At 32.9% G+C, this 19,540-nt stretch overlaps 1 protein-coding gene across 1 annotated transcript; it reads right to left on the bottom strand.

Moving 5' to 3' along the window:
- Positions 1–713: 713 nt before the first annotated feature.
- LOC145105147 (uncharacterized) lies at positions 714–2,904 on the bottom strand. Its single transcript, XM_079042278.1, has 4 exons — positions 2,751–2,904; positions 2,454–2,535; positions 1,714–1,798; positions 714–1,604 (listed from the first exon to the last, which is right to left on the bottom strand). The coding sequence occupies exons 1-4, from the start codon at positions 2,902–2,904 to the stop codon at positions 714–716; spliced, it is 1,212 nt and encodes a 403-aa protein (XP_078898404.1).
- Between the last annotated feature and the right edge of the window lie 16,636 nt (positions 2,905–19,540).

Raw genomic sequence — 19,540 nt, 5'->3', positions numbered from 1 at the left:
TTCTTTCTTCAAGTGCCCACCCAACCCTATTTTCAGGATTTGTAATTGAAGAGAGCACATGACCGTACGATTTCACCCCAACCTTATCCTTCCTTAACTCCGATATCATCCCATGTGACGCTTTGAATCTACAATCAATACTTCCTTGAACACCATTATTCAACTGGAATTTCCGAATTCCTCCATGATGCCTAATTGATAAACCTCCTCTTGGGACTATTTCCGCTGTTTGGCAATCACTCCTTCGGCAATTAAAACTTCCAATAATCCCTCCCCCACTTGTTATAATATGGAGTCCACACCATCACTGGTGAAAGAAAGTTCAGCTCTGTCAAATACCCCATTGGACCACGGATCAGAAACAGCCTAACGGCCAATTAAACGTAGAGTGTTTTTAACCGTTACATATCTTTCCACAAACCCGCCATATTTGAAGAAGATTAGTATATTGAAATGTTTTCATAATACGAAAATGAAACTTGAGGCGTGATTCGAGATATGTCTAAGGATACAAAAAGTTATTAAATACTTATTAATCAACTCCAGTATGCTGTCTAATAATCTAAATGATACAAAAAGTAAATAGTTAGTAATCACCTTAAAAATGTTGTTTTTCGTTTATAACTTTACACAAAAATTATTTCAATGCTTAATAAAACTATAATCAATAAAAATTTATTTACATCATTACATTATGCATTGTTGACTTGTTGCTAACAGCTGAGGATATTTAGAATTGACACTCTAGTTTTGATCAAGTATCTGCAAAGGCATTCTAACTGGTCACAGATATCTTGGAGGCTAAATTCCATATCTGCTAAGCCTACTTTTACATTCTCTACAACTGAGCTGTCTAATTTGGTTTTCTTGTAGATCATTGAGGCATGTAATTCATCATCCACCTTCTTCAGTTCACTTTCTTCAAGAGTCTCAGAACAATGGACACGCTTGCTGCCTTTCATTTTGGAGACCAAAGACCAGCCTTTTGGCCTTGACTGTGTGTTTGATCCAAGAATACAGTTCAACAAGGACTCAAACACTGCCAAAGTGTTTAATCTCATTTCTTCCAATATATTGATGTTTGCATCTGTTCTGTGGCTTTCCTTGACTGAAGAAGCCCATTGCTTCTGCAAACTTGACAATGTTTTACAAACAACCTTCTTCACTTTTCTCCGGTGGGATAGATAACCCTCGATTGAAGAAGTTAACCCGTGATTATTACCTCTTTTTCGGCGAATAACCGATTGGAGTTCTTTGGCACAATCCATGGATATGGAAAAGGCATCCTTGGTGGTGCTACACAGATCCAAAAGCCCAACGAGTTCATCTAAAAACTTGTTCAGTTGTTCTTTGTAGCATCCTTGGGCTAAAGATTGTTGAGTGGATGGCAATATAAGGAATGGCTGAATAGATTCATACATATCATTCAGGCATTTAAGTTTATTGCCTATAAATGATGATGATGATGAACAAAAGTTGGTGGCTTCTTGAGAATCTTCAAATCTATAGAACTTATTGAATATGGATTGTTGGTCTGATGAAGAAGGTAAGCTTTTGGATCTGGCATGGTAATGCGGTTTAGTATTTGAAGAAATAGTAGCCATCTGTTTGTAAGATGTAGAAGCTAGAGAATTTGATTTATTGTTTGTTGTCTTTCTTGTAGCTTGGTATATATATATAGTTGGAGTTTTTGCGGTCCATCATAATGTGAACCTGAATTAAGTTTAATTGACCACCTACTTCTATGTATTGTCTCCCTTCTTTCCATATCCACAGCTCATTTCCAATATTCTTTGTCCTACCACAATGTTCACATTCTTCAATATATATATTATGACACGAAACTTGCCTCTTTCAATGCAGGATCTGGGTTGTGATTTGTTGAATTTAACTAATTTTACAAATACTCTGGCAGCATCTGGATTATTTATTTATTTTATCTATAACACAACGCACGAATGATAACATAAATAAATGAATCTGGTGAATGGTTGCTTCCAAATTGGAGACATGCATGGTAACCCGAGGACACTAAGTAATAATGTAAAGATTGGTTGACAAATAATCTATATCTGCCAAGATCCTACTTTGGTGGTGAAACCTCATTTTAAGGTGTTGCATCACTTTCATGAAAGACAAAAAAATAACATTAGCTGGTTTTTAGGCTGAAGAAAACGCTTTGGAGTATTTGGGATATTTTTAGGCAGTTTAATCTTCCTTTTGACCACAATCAGATTTATATTTTAGGTAAAATTGTAAATAAATCTTGATATACAATTGTAACTCTAAGTAGAAAGCGTGTGTTTCACGGCTACCGTTGTTTAGTGATTAGGGTTTAGGCCCAAGCCCTTTAAGATTTAGATTAGATATTTTATGTATCCCTTTTTATATGAATGAAGCATTTTATTATATAACATTGTATCAGAGATCTAGGTTAAAATCCTATTGTTGACCACAACCCGCTACCGCCGCCCTCCACCTCCGACGACATTTTCTCATAATCGTCGGAGGTACCTTCATTATGCTTCATATTCCCTGCGTTTGTTTTTTTTTTCTCCTCCTAAATAATAAAATTGCCACTGACACCAAACTAGAGCTCTTAAATCGGCTTCTTCTATTGCCTCGTTTGCTTATGTCTGCTCATCGGATGGCTCATGCCTCTAAACTTTCTGTCTTCTCCTTAACTTGCCTCTTTTTCATATCTATTTTCCAAGTCAGTTAGAATAGGCTCCGTCCGCCACAGCTCGAACTCTCTTTTTTTCTCGCTGCTTTTCTCTGGACTTCTCTACCGCCGACTCGATGATCGTCGCCGCCGCCGCTCCTCTCTTCTTTTACAAAGGAACCGCCGCTGGCCGTCGCTTCTTCTTTCTCCTTCTCCAATGAGCGGTTGTTGTTATCCGTCATCGTTAGAGCTCTGCCACCGTCGCTGCCGCTGTCTTCATTTATGTTATGTTTTATGTTTTTGTTTTTCCAGTTTAATCGTCCTCTCCCGATCAAACTGCGGAGGGATGTTGGTGATTAGGGTTAAGGCCAAACTCTTTAGTATTTAGATTAGGTATTTTATGTATCCCTATTTATATGATGTTTAAGATCACTAATTATCAATGAAGCATTCTATTATAAAAGAGTAATCTGATGGATCTGACACGACTATGGGGTTTTATGTTTGAAGAAATAGAAGCCATCTGTTTCTATGAAATAAAATCTGAGAATACGATTTCAGTTTATTATCTTTCCTCTTATTACAAACATGGTATAAATAGTTGGAGTTTGGTGTTCAATATTAATGTGATCATGAACTAAGTTTGATTATGTGGCCACGTATGCATTCTCCCTTCCTTCCATAATTACAACTCATTTCATTATTCTATTCCCTATACTCCAGCATTCACATGCCTTAATTAATTGCAACACGAGTGACATTAAATTGTTTCTTTCATTGCAAGATCTGAGTTTTGATTTGCCAAATTAATCTAAATATAATACTCTGATACAAATCACAAGTGGCATTGCATTGTATCATCCTAAATATTTATATATACCCAATGCACGAGTGTTATTACATGAATACATGACCTTTGGTGGATGGTAGAGTTGGGATTTGGGACACATGGTAACCTGGGGACACTCTGTATAGATTTTTGTAAGAGAATCTAGATCTGCCTTGATTCATGTTTCGTGCTGACACCTAACTTAAGGTGTACATCATTTTCAACGAAAAAAAAATATCATTAAGCTGTTTTATGGGGCGAAGAAATAGTCTTGGAGTAAAGGGTATATTTATGGCATCAAGATGGGCTCCCTCCACCACTTGACACAGCAATCAGAAGCATGGTCGCACTACCCCTGCTAATCTTCCATTCGTCTACATTTTTCATTATTCATGTGCCATATCTACAGCTCATTTCTCATTATTCTATGTCCTGTAACGGTATCTACATTTCTCAGGAGACAAGACATTAAGTTGTTTCATTGGATGTATGATCTAGCCGTCTAGGTTTTAAGTAATTTGCTGAATTATAAAATAAAGTAGCCTGTCACAAGTGGTATCTGCATTATGCAATTATATGAATATAAGCATCGCATGAGTGATTACAAAATATATGACATTCGGTGAATAACGTTATAATTAACCCTAGTACTTCTGGGTTGGAGACAAGGTAACCTGTGGACATCTTGTGAATGATTGTTTAACAGAATCTAGATCCGCCAACATCCAAGTTTTATTCTGAAACCTCTAAATATTTAAGGTGTTGCAACACATTCAAGGAAAAAAATAATTGTTGTTTGGAGTAAATGGTAGACACTAGACAGTGATTTTTATCCGACAACCTGTGCCTCAATCCTTCAGAGCATTCCGCGGATAAGTCTATGAATGCCGGGTTGCCTCTCCACCCATCAGGCTCTCTTAATTCATTCAATCCCATGTTAATTTTGTGGACTCAGGTGAGTCCGATTCCTGATTTTGAAACCAGGCTGGACTGGTTTCAAAACCAAATCGTATCCTAGTCGACTTTATTTGGGGCAAAATTGGGCAGAATAATTCGAAAATGTCAAACTGGGTTCAAACCGAAATAGGTAAAACCGGTTTAAATCTCTGTATTTTTCATATAGTATTAGTTTTATTTTAAGCATTACTAAAATGTAAATGGTAATACATGTGACATTATGACTCTTAAAAGTAATTAAAAAAAAAGGCATATCTACAACGGTCTTCATCTTCATCGTTATTTTCTCTTTAGAAATGAAATAAATAAATCAGGTAAATAAATCATAAATCCAATTTTACTCTATTTTTTTACCACAAAAGTATATTTCATAGTATATTATGTTCTTGTAACTTATATACACGGGCGGAACACGAGTACCCAAACTAGAGGGGCCGGAACCAAACATCAAAAAAATACATATAAATAAGTTTAATTTCTTTCAAAGCAATGCTATCATCCAAAATACTTATTTAAACTTTATAAACATTCGTTATAAAACTATCTTTCTGTCTAACACAAACCAACCTAACACTTTATTTTTTTTAAAAATGTATAACATCTTTCATCCATATACGCAACTCAATCTTTTCAAAATTTACTGGTTTACTAGCAACCAAATTAATCTGATGTTCTATTAACTACTCCCATATTATAATTATTAAACTTAAACCAATTTAATAATTACATCATAAATATATAATAAATGTTGCTATTAATAAAAAAAACAATTAATAAATATATTTAATAAATAAATTTATAAACCATAACATGATATAATTAGTAAATTTAAAGTAATAGATTTAAAGTAATAAAACAATAATAAATCATAAATATTCTTGAATAGGATTATAAGGAATTGACAACACACAGCTTATCACATCTACTTTATCATTCACAATACAAATTGGGTTATGGTAATATCTAGTTTATCAGTCAACGATATGGGTAATATCCAATAGGCCTCCTTTACTCATAATCACATATTATCACAGTTACAATACGAATAATGGTAAGAGAGCGAAGGCGAGATAGTAAAGAAAGGTAAAATAATAGGAGTGAGAGCTCGAGATGCAAAACCTGGAGACGCCGTTCAGCCTGGCCGGATCCACTTCTAATTAGTCGACGGGGAGCGGCGGTTTCCCGCAGTGGCCGGTGTGACTTCTGAGGCGGTTAGGGTTCTTAGTTTTTGATTATTAATTTTTTGAAATTTGTTTTCTCAACTCTTCAGGGTTTTTATGAAATTTGTATTTTCTCTTAGATTAATGTTAAAACAAAGTGCAATGGTCTCTTAGAATTTGTTAGGATTTGGTTTTTCGATTTGGATTACTTATTTTCAGTGGATTTGTTTTGGATCAAACGCTTTATATTTATCTATTTAATGTATGATATTCTAACTTTCGTTGTCAACGTTTCCATTTTTGCCAAACAAACCAAAATCATATGTTTCGTTTAAACACATAGTAAATAGAAGGCTAAAAACTTGGGGGGTCATGGCCTCCCCTGGCTCCTTAAAGGTTTCGCCACTCCTTGTATAAATTGTTAAACACATCCTTCTATTAATTGTTTTTTAACAAACATACTTTATCTTTTTTAAATATAATAATATATGTTATCATATTTGTAAAAATATTTCAATTATAAGTTTTTATAATATATGTTACCGTATTTCAATTTTGCATATGTATTTAATTTTTATATGAATTTGATACATAAAGATTAAACTTTATATTTATTATTAATTAATATAATTAAAATAAAATAGGATTCTAAATCCTACATTTTAAATTATAATTAGTAGATAAAAATAAGCTAGAAATGCATTAATATAAATTAAAAAGATGAACTAAAACTGACAACCGAAGAGTTGAGAAAACAAATTCATGTCCCTTTCTATTTAGCGAGGGATTAGAAAGGGATTAGCGGTAGAATCTGAGACAGAAGCAAACCCTAGATAATCACTCGGTAAAAATTTGTCGCTGATTTTTCATTTCCCTCCCATTTATTTCATTAGACTTTTTATTTCCCTCCTACTTATTTCATTCCCACCCAATCCTCCCTCCTAAATCGACATCCTAATTTATCCTCCCAAATCGATTCAATACCTTGCTTGATCCAAACTCCAATAAACATAAAGCCATATGGGTAACAGGTGTAGCTCGATTCCAAAGATAGGCGTCTTCTTGTTTTTCCCAACTCGATTCCAAAGGCAGAAAACCTTAGCCAAAACCCACGACGGCCCCTTCTAGCCAACCGGCAACACTTCTTCACTGTAAGTTTCTAAGTGTGTGGCTTCTTCTATTCGGTTAATATGTGTTTGATTCAATGGATTCTATTCTTTAGTTAATGTCTGATAGTTGTGTGTTCTTTTGGATTAAAAATTGCTTCATGTCTTGGTCCATTTTTGCAAATCCAAGGCTCACATTCTAAATGTTTGATTAGGAAAGGTGTTTGACTGGTATGGTTCTGGTTCTATTTACTCGATACTTATAGGGATTAGTTGTGCTTCAATAATTATTATGTTTTGATAGTGTGAGAAAGAGTGATTACAAGCTTATGACTCCAATTTTCAGATAAGATGTTTCTTGGGTTGTCATGTAGCAAGTAAAAGTCTAGAATGTTCATTATGATCTTGAAATAATGACAAATGGAAGCAAGATCTTTAATACATGGTAACTTATACATATTTAAATTTCTTTTTTTTTTTTAAATATGGTGCTCATCGTTTTTACCCTTCTTTGTTTATATCACAAAGTTCATAACTCTGCCTTCATTTTCAATGAGAAATCATCTTTTTTTTACCTTCTATTTGTTCATCTTATTATATATCACAAAGTTCACAACTTAGCTTTTTTTAGTGACAAATTTATGTTTTTCTTTGCATAATCACAAAGTAAGCATCGTTAACTCAATTTTTCCATCGGTTCTACGTTTATTAATCATAAAAAGTGTATGTGGATCCAATATTCTACTAAAAGTGAGGTTTCCATGTAATATTACGTTAATTACCAATTTCATGAACTTATATTCTTGCTCTGTCACGAGTAAGTTTTATTTTTTTACCATTTTTTTGGGTTGATTAAAGTCTGCTTGGTTCAAGGTCATAAATAAACAAAGAAGGCTTAATCACGTAACATTTGCATTTAATTTTATAAATATTGAAGTGTTTGAGAGCAAGGACTATGGTTGTGCTACTCATGGTTAATGAATATATCCAGATTACCCTCTCTAGAATTAGGTTAATTATTTTTATGTCTATCGCAAAATATGTGCAGGTGGCAGAAATGTTATAACTGATAGCTTCTTTACTTTTTATTCATTTATAGCAACATACTTTCAATTATTGAGTTTATTAGACAAATACATACACACATAATCCCACATATAAATAGAAATACAAAACAAACATTATACTTTGAAATGCTAACCATTTATATCACTCAACTCTCAAAGTGCAATGCTCTAATAAGAAAAAAAGTTTTAAAACTTATGTAATACATTTTACAAACAACCAAGTCTTTATCTTACTGAATTAATGGTTTATTTTCTTATTATCATGTATATATTTTTTTTCAGAATGAAAGTCGGAAGTTGGATCATACATTATTGGGTATAAACTCCAAATCATTCACCCGAGATGGAAAACTAGGGTAAGGTCTCTTATAAGTTATAATGCTATCACCAATTAATGGTTTTTTTTACATTTTAAAATGAATTTAGTTTTAAAGAATGAAGGATGAGGTTATTGAACGTACATTCTTACAAATTGTTTTCTTTGTAGGTTATTTGTGGTCGTATTTGTTAGGAGATAAAGGACGTGCTTAGGGCGGAACGTCAAAAATTGAGGCCGAAAAACAAGAATTGTCAATATTTATAACGACATTCACACTTGATTCACCCGAGGAAGTAACCTACCCAACTAATAGACTTTCACACTTCATTTTTGTAATTTGGTTTCAATATATTGAAATCGATTTAGACTTTGACATTTGATTTTTGTGATTTAGTTTTGATACTTTGAATGTGATTTGGTATCAATACTTTGAAATCGAATATTAATCTTCATTTTCCTTGTCAAACATAATATTTAATTTTGTAGTTGAATTTTGCTTTAATTTATTATATATATTATATTTATTTTGTAAATTATGGTTATAGATTAGAACATCAAAACTAATGATATAACTAACAATCAGCGACAGAAATGTGATGAAATCCACTTGTTATCTTAGCTTTCCTGAAAGGTTATTCCGTAGCTAAATAACTCATCAGCGACGAATTAACGACAGACATCAGCGACGGATTAGAGACGGAATCGAGATGTTCCTTGAGCAATTTGTGGCATCGCTAATCCGTTGCTAATCTGTCGCTGAATCCGTCGGTAATCCGTCACTGACAATTAGCGACAAGGGTTTTTTCGACTACCAGTTTCTGTCATTAATCAGCGTTGCAGTTTGAGCGGTTTGATTCGACTGTTAGTATACACATTCGGAAGTAAAGTATCATCTGGTATTATACAATAATTAAATTGAACTCATTTATTTTACTTTGTATCCACTAAAATTGAACGAGTTAAATTACAAACAGATTTACTGTAAATTTAGTCGTTCGTAGTCTATGCCTTAAATTCTGGGATGTCAAAGTTATTTTCTCTTTGCTCCTCAGGTATATATTTGTATATATACTTAGGAGCTAAGGGGAAATGTTGCTGAATTTTTCTTAAACTGTCAATCATGTAATATAGATTCACATATGAGGTAAAGTATTCAAAACGTGGGTTTAGAAGCCTAACTTTGTGAACACTCTATCCGATTGAGCGGTTACTCTATCCTTATAAATATTCCATCCTAATTTTAGTTCTTGTAGATTAAACACTAAAACCTAACTTATGTTTCTGTTGCAACATGTCTATTGATAAAACCTGGACTACTATTGAAAACCGGAATTCTACCGTGTTCCAACAAGGACTCAAATATTTTCTCGAGAGGTCCAAACCACATGTCGATAACAATGGCCAAATCAGATGCCCGTGTAACAAATGTAATGTTAATAAATTTATACTAGTAGCCATAATGAAATTCCATATACTTTAACATGGTTTTAGTCCAAATTATATTATATCGAAGTATCATGACGAAAATACAGTTCATCCGGTTGTAGAAGACATACCGCGTAGTAACGAGATGGCCGAATTATTGTTGATGTTTTGGGGGCACGATTGAAAATGATACCAACCGCAATGAAGGGAACCCGGATATAGAGGGTAGCGGTGTCGATGATGGATTTCAAAAGCTGTTAGAGGAAGTCCAATTAAAATTATATCCCGGATGTTCATTTTCATCCCTTGACTTTTTAGCAAAGTCGATGCATATATATGTGTTCAACAAATGGACTCATTTGTTGCAAACTGCATTTCCTCAAGGAAACAGGGTTCCCCCATCACATTATGAAACAAAAAAGACACATAAAAAGATCAACTTGGGTTATGAGTCGATACACGTATGTAAAAACGATTGCTTTCTTTTCTGGAAAGAAAACAAGTTGTTGCAAAAGTGTCCAGTTTATAATGAGAGTCGGTGGGTTGATGAAAATACAAAGGGTAAGAAGGTGGCTCATAAGGTGTTACGATACTTTCCTGTGACCCTTACTCTACAAAGTTTGTACTGTTCTAGACACACATCTAGAGATATGATTTAGCACAGTAACGGATGATCCAAAGATGGTACGATGCTTCATCCCGTTGATGGTACTTCAAGGCAAAAATTCGATATGAAGTATCCTAACTTCTCGAGGGAACTCCGAAACGTACGCTTAGGGCTTGCTACTGATGTTTTTAATTCGTTTGGTAACATGTCTAATCCTCATAGCACGTGGCCCGTCATACTCACCACCTACAATATTCCACAATGTCTATGCATGAAAGAGTCCTCCTTCATGTTGACCTTGTTGATTCCCAGCCCCAAAGCACCCGGGAATGACTTGGATGTATTCCTTAGGCCGTTGGTGGATGAGTTGAAGCAGTTGTGGAGTTTTGGTGTACGTACTAAAGACACAGCTACAGGTACATTCTTCAATATGAAAGTGATGTTGGTATGGACAATAAACGACTTTCCAGGTCGTAGTAGTTTATCTGGTTGGAGAGGACAAGGTTACAAAGCTTCTCCGACTTGCAATGAAGACACTCCCTCATACCGAGTATCAAATAAAGATGTATATGTTGGTCATCTCCGGTTCTTAGATGCTGACCATCCGTGGACAAAAATTTTGGACTATAACGGCCAACACGAGACAAGACACACTCTAAGACAATTTAGTGAGGAAGAAATACAAGCGCAACACGCTCATATATTGTTTCATCCACCGGGTAAATTAGCTGCTCAACGGGCTGGTATTAAGAGAGATCGTGAGGATTTCGAGTTGAATTGGTCTAAAAATAGCATATTCTTTGAGCTTGACTATTGGTTTTCTCTGTAGCTGAAGCACAACTTCGATCTTATGCATATTGAAAAAAAAATGTGGGTGAGAGTCTTTTGGGTACTTCTCTGATGAATGATAAGTCTAAAGACACATTAAATGCTCGGGCGGACTTGACAAAACTAAACATTCAGAAAAGTCAATGGTTGAAAAAGAGTGGCAACAAGTTCCTTAAACCCCATCCACCTTACTCGTTCACGAAACCTGGCCGCATTCTTTTTTGTAAGATGTGAAACTGATGGATGGGTTTGGATCTATTATCAGTAAGAAAGTGACTGAAAACAATACTAACATTATTGGGCTAAAATCTCATGATTATCACATTCTTATGCAACGTTTGATACCCATTGGAGTTAAAGGGCTTTTGTCCAAAGGTATTTATACACCCATAGTAGAGCTTTGTACGTTTTTTTAAGCAACTTTTCTCGAGAACACTATCGGTTAAGGGTATGAAAGAGGCAAAAACAACCAATATTAAATATTGTGCAAATTAGAAGTGATCTATCCTCCTGCGTTTTTTGACATTATGGTTCATTTAGTTTTGCATTTACCTGATGAAGCTATTTGCCGAGGCCCGGTATATATGAGATGGATGTATCCCTTCGAAAGGTATATGAAAAAACTAAAAAACTTTGTCAGAAACAAGGCGAGGCATGAAGGTTCTATAGCCGAGGGTTATGTCGCTGAAGAGGCATTATCATTTTGTTCGATGTACCTTGATGATGTCGATACTTGATTAAATCGCATCGAAAGAAACGAGGATGTTGTCATAGAAGAAACAAAGTTATGGGTGTTCAGTCTAAGTGTCGATCGGCTAGCGCAAAGAAAATGAAAAATCTCAGCCTAAAGGAGAGAAAACATCTACAATGGTTTGTGCTTGAAAGTTGTGACGAAGTCAGAAAGTATATTGTGTAAGTGCTCTTATCTTTTAATTCATTGTCTGTTTTTAATTTCTCCTTTTTTACTAAATCTATATAATTTTTTCATCAATATAGTGAATTCAAATCATTACATCCTGAAAGTGATGAAAAAACGAAATTCCCTAAATGGTTCCTTCACAAGGTCTATGATATGCAAAAACAAAAATTTCCAGAGTTTAAAAAGGAGTTATCGGCTCTTTCAATTGGTGCGCATGAGAATGCATCATACATACTTATAAAGCTAGCATTTTTTCTTGAATCTCATGCATTTGAAACCCCCTTTTTTAACTTCCTCAAACCACATTCATTTGAAACCCCCTTTTTTAACTAATGCAACTCAAAAGTTTTCTTAATTATGATTTAACACTCAAAAGTTTTATAACTTATATCATTTTTAATTAGCATTTAGTGAAAAGTTTACTATAGAAAGGCCAATCCTTTGTGTCTTTTGTGTTATATAAAATCTTACATGTAAAAAGGATTTGAAGATATTGTGATTCAAAAGTTTTCATATAGTTGAAGCATTCACGATCCAAATATGATGATTTGAAGAAATGGGTTATGTCGCATCGATGGTAATTGTAATATGATTTTTTCTTTCAACCAAAACAAATGAAGCTTTTCTATTCTTTCTTTATATTCAGTTTCTCATTTAATCTTTATATGTGATTTGTGTGTATTACTCAATCTTGAATGTGACTCTCCAAACATCAATGTTTTGCTTGAAATATCTTTCTGATTCTTCTTTTTTTTTTTAAATATTTTGATTGCAGGTTAGTGAAGAATTGTCATCAAGTTTCTATGGTTGAATGGTGTTAAATGAAGAAAGAAGATTCATAAAATGGATCAAGGTTTTTTTTGTTTGAGCAAAGTTGACGAATGTTAGTTTTTTCATTTGATTTAAATGTATGTTTATGTAACATCTTTATTTATATATTCAACCACCCAATGCTCTTATTTATTTGATTGTAGTTTTTCTATTTTGATTATGTTTATTTTCTATTATTTTTTTGTTGGGTTATCCTACACAACATATTTAAAAGACAATATTTAAAAGATAACATAATTTTGAACATTTGATATGTAATTATCAGACTTATCATGATATGTTCTTCATATGAAAGTAATTTATCCATATTACTACGACAAGAATTACATATGACATTTACGGAAATATATATATTATATGTGATTTGTTTAACATGTATATGCACATATGTATGTTATAAATTTATAATTAAATATCTTTATGTTTAATAATTGAAGGGATTAAAATGATGCATCAAAACCAATTATTTAGACGAATATAATAATAATAATAATAATAATAATAATAATAATAATAATCATAATAATAATAAATATACATTTCCAAGTACCGCATTCATTTGAAACTCACACTACAACTCAACAGTTTTCTAATTTATGTATATTTATTAGTTACAACTCAAGAATTTTTAACTTATGATTATTAATTAGTAATCATGAATAACTTTTTATTTTCCTTTCTTTTATAAGGTTGTAAAGTTTTGCTAACTAAAAACATTAATGTATTTGAAGAGATTTGTGATTTAAATATAAAGAGTTAATATAAATGTTATAATAGATGTTTTAGTGTTTTTATGTTATTAAAAGTTATAGTGTTTATTTTTCATATTTTTTATTATTCGTTGTATATATATCTTTTTTAATACAAATGTTATAATAGATGTTTTTCTATTTTTATGTTACTAAAAGTTGCAGTTCATATTTTTGTTCATATGTTTTGTTACATGTTATATTATCATTCATTTGATATATAATTTATACAATTTTAAACGGTTTATAAAATTATCAAATAATTGTATATATTACAATGACGTAAAAATTAAACTATAATGTTTAATAAAACTAATATGTTAACTATATGTTTGCTTTACTACTAACATTTTGTTTCAAAGTAGAAATATTAAATAATAATTTGGTAAAAGTTATTATTTTAACTATATAATTCTATTCCCGCGCAACGCGCGGGGATTCGCCTAGTTTACTTATACCACTTGCATAGTGAATGGTGTTAGGTTTATGGTACTTATGTGTGACGTCTAACGATAAACACAAAACTCGGGGGTTCTAACTGAGGGAGAGAATAAGCAAAAATATTATGGTTAGCTAGAAGTGATTATCGAGTTGCATTATCCTCATAATTATTCCACTGTACTGTTTCATTGCAAGTGGTTCGATGCTACAGGAGTTAAATCTGATAATAATTTCACCACTATCGACCCACAACACGAATTGGGCAGCAAAGATCAAATCATATTTGCTATGCAGGCCAAGCAAGTATTTTACATCCAAGAACCTTCTCGAAGTGACGAAAATGACAACCAGCAGTGGGTTGTTGAAAATGTTAATCATAGAAGAAATTGGAATCTACCGATGAACGAAGTCGACCATGATCCCAATGAAAATGTTGACAATGATTCAACCGATTTTGTTGTTAGTAATGCTTCTTCTATTTTCACTCTTTCAATTGACTTTAGCCGGTACTTTCAAAATTCTCAATCGGTTGAAGATGATATTGAAGTTCGTCCGCCAACAGGTATCATCAATAATGTGTCTGACTGCAAGACTGATTATGATGAGGAGGATTCTGATTGTGATAGTGATGTTTCAGTGTCACACTGAAGTGTATGAGGGCGAGAATGATTAAAAAATCTTTACATTTGACTAGTAAAATAAGGTTTGTATTTGTTGTAATCATATATATATATATATATATATATATATATATATATATATATATATATATATTCATATTGTGTAATAATTTTTCAGGATGTTATTTTTTTGGATTGGATTGCTCCATCTCATGGCTGCTGTGATGGGCCATGGAGGTGACGGTGGTGACGATCCACCACATCCGTTCATGGTGGTTTTGTTGATCAACAGATCGATGGTATTTAAGATTTATTCTAATTCATTGTATTTTATATTGTATGTATATAAAAAATTATCTTGACTAATATTTTTGTTATGCAATGATGGCTCCAAAACGAAGAGGCATGTCAGTTAATAGAAAAATATACAAGTTATTTGCAGGTAACGGAAAACAGCCTCTGAAGATAACATTTAACATAAATACTCACATGTAGATTGGGGAAGTGTACGAATGTATCATTCAGGAGGTTCGGAGCTATATGTGGCGTGACATCGCTTTCGATAAGGACACATGGAAAGAAGTGTATGAAGTCGAAAGGGTTGGCATGTTCCAGTATCTTTCAGTAAATTATTTATAAAGTTATATTTACTATGTTTAATTTTAATTTATTTATAACTTCCCTATTTTTTTGTAGACATGATTTGATTTTGGAGCGATTTCAAATGATCCCATGTCTTCAGTTTATTGGGCGTCACTAAACAATTGGATATGTGTGCGGTATAGAAGCCGCAAACATACTGCAAATACTCGTGTTATTGATTTTGAAGGGGATGTGGAGGCAACAAGAGCTCAAGCCCCTAATGGCATTGATCCACAACGTTGGAGTGATGCTATTGACCACATCTTAACAGAACAACATCAAAATCGATCCGCTCAAAATAAAGAATTTTGGAAGAAGCAAGTAGTTAAGAATCGTAGAGGGACGTACAAGTACAATAGTGCTTGTTTTAAGAACGTAAGTTACAATACTGCTTATTCAGTTATAACATATTTTTAATGTTTATTCAAGTATCACATATTTTTTAATGTTAAATAGAATTTTAATAGACTTGAAGCATTTCATCCTACGCATGTGAATATAAATGGGGAATTTTTTGATCATTTAGTTGAAGACCAATATGTAAGTTATTATTACTTAAAAATGAAGTAGATTGTTGTCTGTTTTTGTGTTCGTTTTGACGTATATTGATAATCTTTGTGAAATACAGAATGATTTAGTTGTTGAGGTTGCTTCACAGACTCTGCACATAGCCGACTCCGGTGGTGATGCAATGCAGACTCCATTGATTGGATCGTAATATTTGAGAAAGTGTTAGGTGCTCGAAAGGGGCATGTGAGAGGTATTGGGCCTAAACGTCCTTCTACAGCGGGTACAAGTGATCCATCCCAAAGGCAGTCACAGTCACAATCACCGCAACCAACACAAGTACTTATTAAATTTTTAAAGAATTTGGTAGTTTTGCTATATCGTTAAGAACTTGATGCATTTAGAGTAATTTTTGGTAGTTTGGTAGTTTGGCAGTTTGGTAGTTTGTTAAAGACTTAATTGATTTGGTGGTTTAATAGTTTGTTAAATTGTTAACGACTTAATTCATTTGGTGGTTTGATAGTTTGTTAAATTTTTAATAACTTAATGTGCTTGTGACTTAATTTTAGGATGTTGATGTGAATGCTTTTCTTCAAAACCCGTCGTTAGTGACGACAATTGGAGATATTATCCGCTCATTTAAGAACCAAGTCAACAACGAGGAAAACAACGATGGGGAAGACGAATACACATAATATTTCTTGTTTTATGTAATGGACGATGTTATTTTGGATTTATTACATAGTTTATGGATGGTATATTTGATGTTTATTTTGGATTTATTAGACACTTTATGTAATTAATGTGGTATATTTGATGTTTTATGTAACGTGGTATGTATTGATTTCTGTATTTTTATCAAATATGTATTTTATAATATATAAACTAATATCATAAATAAATTGTTTTTTATTTAAATAAAATAAAAAGCATTAGCAGCGACACCTTTAGAGACGACATTAAACAATTGCGACGACTCATGACACCGGGAAGCCTTGTTGGAAAAACTCCGGCCGGAATATAATAGAAACGACACCAATAGCGACGACATATACATTTAGTGACGACGTGCATTAGAGACGACGTCATTTGACGACAAATGAGTATTAGCTATGAGGTAGTAGCGATGAGCCTTTAGCGACGACAAGAGGCATCAATTAGGACGTTTTTCTGTCGTCGCTAAAGGTTATGTTTTTTGTTGTGAGTGGTCGTTTATCGTTTAGAGTTTAGTCTTCAACTAGGATCTTACTCGTCGTGTGTTGTGGCGGTAGTAATGGATTTACAAGAGGAACTTTTCCGGTACCAATAGAAACCTAGGATGACGTAAGTTGGCTAACCACAAAAGTTATGGACGAAGGTCACGCATTAAAACTTAGGAGGACTTAAGTTGCTAAAGCGCAAAAGTCACTATACAAAGTCATGCCAAGCAAAATGCTTAAAAATAAGCATGAAAAAATACAATGAAATATAAAAAAACTCGAAGCACGAAAACGTAAAAATAAATAAATAAATAATACGTCGAAATGTAGAAAAACTCAAATTTATATTCACGTGTACATAAAAAAAAGCAAGTCAACTCTTTTTTTAAACTAACAAACAAAAATTCTAAATTTACGTCGAATCGTTGAACTCAAACTTACGACACATGCATAAAACAAAAATTTAGTAAATTAGTTTTTTCTAATTTACGAATTTTATAAAGTTTAAATTCAATGGTGTCAAAGTTACATTTTACAAAGTCGATGGGTGGTAACTATAAGAGAGTCAGATTATGTATATACTCTATGGGTAAATACAAAAGTTTTAAACATGGAGGGGGTGAAAATGATTTTAGAAAAGTCAAAGTTATGGGAGTAAAAACAACATTTTAAAAAGTATAGGGAAAATGAAGGGGTGAAAGTGATATTTTTAAAAGTTCAAAATTGAAGAGGTAAAAATGATATTTTACAAAGTATAAAGATGGAAAATGTCATTTTACAAAGTAGAGGACTGTAAAATGTTGGTAATTACAAAGTACATGGGTTGGAAAAGTCGGTAGAAAACTCCAACGCTTTAGTCTTTAGGGGGTGTTTGGATAAATAGTTTTTAGCTTATTAGCTTATTGCTTATTTGCTTATTGCGGTGGGAAAAAACATTTTTTTTAAATGTGTTTGGATTAGCTTATTGCTGTGGGAATAAGCAATAAACAATAAGCATTTTAAGTGTTTGGCAAATAAAACAGCTTATATGAGTAACATGACCAATAAGCAATAAACAATAAGCAATAAGCATTCCCACCCTTGCTTATTAAAATCAGCTTATTTTGCTTATTCCTACCGCAATAAGCTGATTTTTAAAGACTCCCGTCCAAACACCTATATTTGCTTATTGCGGTGGGATTAAGCAATAAGCAATAAGCAGCCTATTTTTTCCATATCCAAACACCCCCTTAGAATATGTATAATGTTGCTTACTTTTTTAATGCGAGTTATTCCGTAGTAAGTTGGACCGATATTCGTATGACCTTTGCAATTTCATTTTCAAGTGGTGTAATATTTTTTTTATCCATTACATGTCCTCCAAGTAGTATTTCAAGTAAAGACTTACTTTCACCGGTTGGGGAATTAGTTTTGTTCCTTTTGTAGATATTATTGTGCCACTAACAGAAAAAACTGAACTTGAAGCTACGTAAAAGCTTAGACAGTTAGTAAACCATGGGTATAATGGATACAATTGATAATTGGGATTCTTTATCTTTTCAACATGTCAAAATATCAAAATTTTATACTCTTGTATAGTTATATATAATATAAATCAGGTACAAACTCGATACAAGGGTTGCTACTTCATGCCCATTTACTAGCTTCATTATTTCAAGTAGTATAAATTCTACTTGTTTGGTTATTATAGATGCATTCGACGCATTTTCATTATGATAGAGCTGCACTCTCAGACCGCCACCCATATTATGGAGGATCTGTATCTGCCTCATGAGCCGGATGATTGCCTCCGCGAAATACTGGAGGATCTAAGGGGGACCCTAGTTATCTGAATGGGGCTATTGACCCGTATCTGAGAAAAAAGGTAGCCACTCAGTTGAAAGCTATCTTAGAATAGGATGCATCCACATATTTTGTTAGATAAACTTTGAATAAGTTATTAAAACTATTGTTAAATTTATTTTGTGCATTTTGAGCAAAATTTATTGGTCCTCGACAAAACCCGAATCATCAGATATGTTTTGAAGTAAAGTTTCAACCGCTAACATTTATCATTGGTTCCATGAAGTCGAACAAGTAATAGCTACATGTATTTCTCTAAAATATTTCATAAATTTAGCATTCGTTACGTTTATTATTCACTAAACATTTTGCTTTTGCATTTCAAATTTGTTTAACTTTGAGCACATTAAATATTTTGTTAACGTCTAAGCTAGTTCTAGGGTAATAAACTCCTCAACAAAAGTAGTTTCAAATTGTTTAAAAACTCTTAGCATTTCGGTTAACTGTTTGACTGGTAACCAACTCGATTCAAGATATGGCACAACCCTATTATGATTGGTATATAAGTTACGTTTTAAGTTAAATACATTTTATTTCGAAACTTAAAGTAAAATTGTTTTATAGAGTAAAATGGTTTTAAATTTTAAAGATGTTTGACAAATATACGTAGCACTTCATATCTAACACTAATGTTTTGTTAAAGCAACATAAATTTTCAAAGACCCTAAAGTTTAAAGCTTTTCTTCCAAATTTTGGAACAAATTGAAGGTATATATTATTAACATGAACTGGATTAATTAAGTCATATGACACCCTAACTAAAATTTATCCGCCCTTTTAGACCTAGGCGAGAACTTCACATGATACAATTTGAATATTTAACTATCGCA

Source organism: Lactuca virosa, chromosome 4 (assembly GCF_052849685.1).
Source record: "Lactuca virosa cultivar CGN04683 chromosome 4, Lactuca_virosa_CGN04683_v6, whole genome shotgun sequence".
Classification (NCBI taxonomy): Eukaryota; Viridiplantae; Streptophyta; class Magnoliopsida; order Asterales; family Asteraceae; genus Lactuca; species Lactuca virosa.
Note: the sequence above shows the minus strand (reverse complement) of the source record. Positions and strands in the feature narration are given on the sequence as shown.

Bases quoted from the DNA above. Each gene is read 5' to 3' on its own strand.
- LOC145105147 (XM_079042278.1), bottom strand. From the start codon at position 2,904: ATGACGGATAACAACAACCGCTCATTGGAGAAGGAGAAAGAAGAAGCG. The intron at 1,799-2,453 runs GTCAACAATAGG...ACATTGTGGTAG, and splicing joins GGCGGCGGTAGCGGGTTGTG to GACAAAGAATATTGGAAATG. The intron at 1,605-1,713 runs GTTCACATTATG...TCTTACAAACAG, and splicing joins GTCAATTAAACTTAATTCAG to ATGGCTACTATTTCTTCAAA.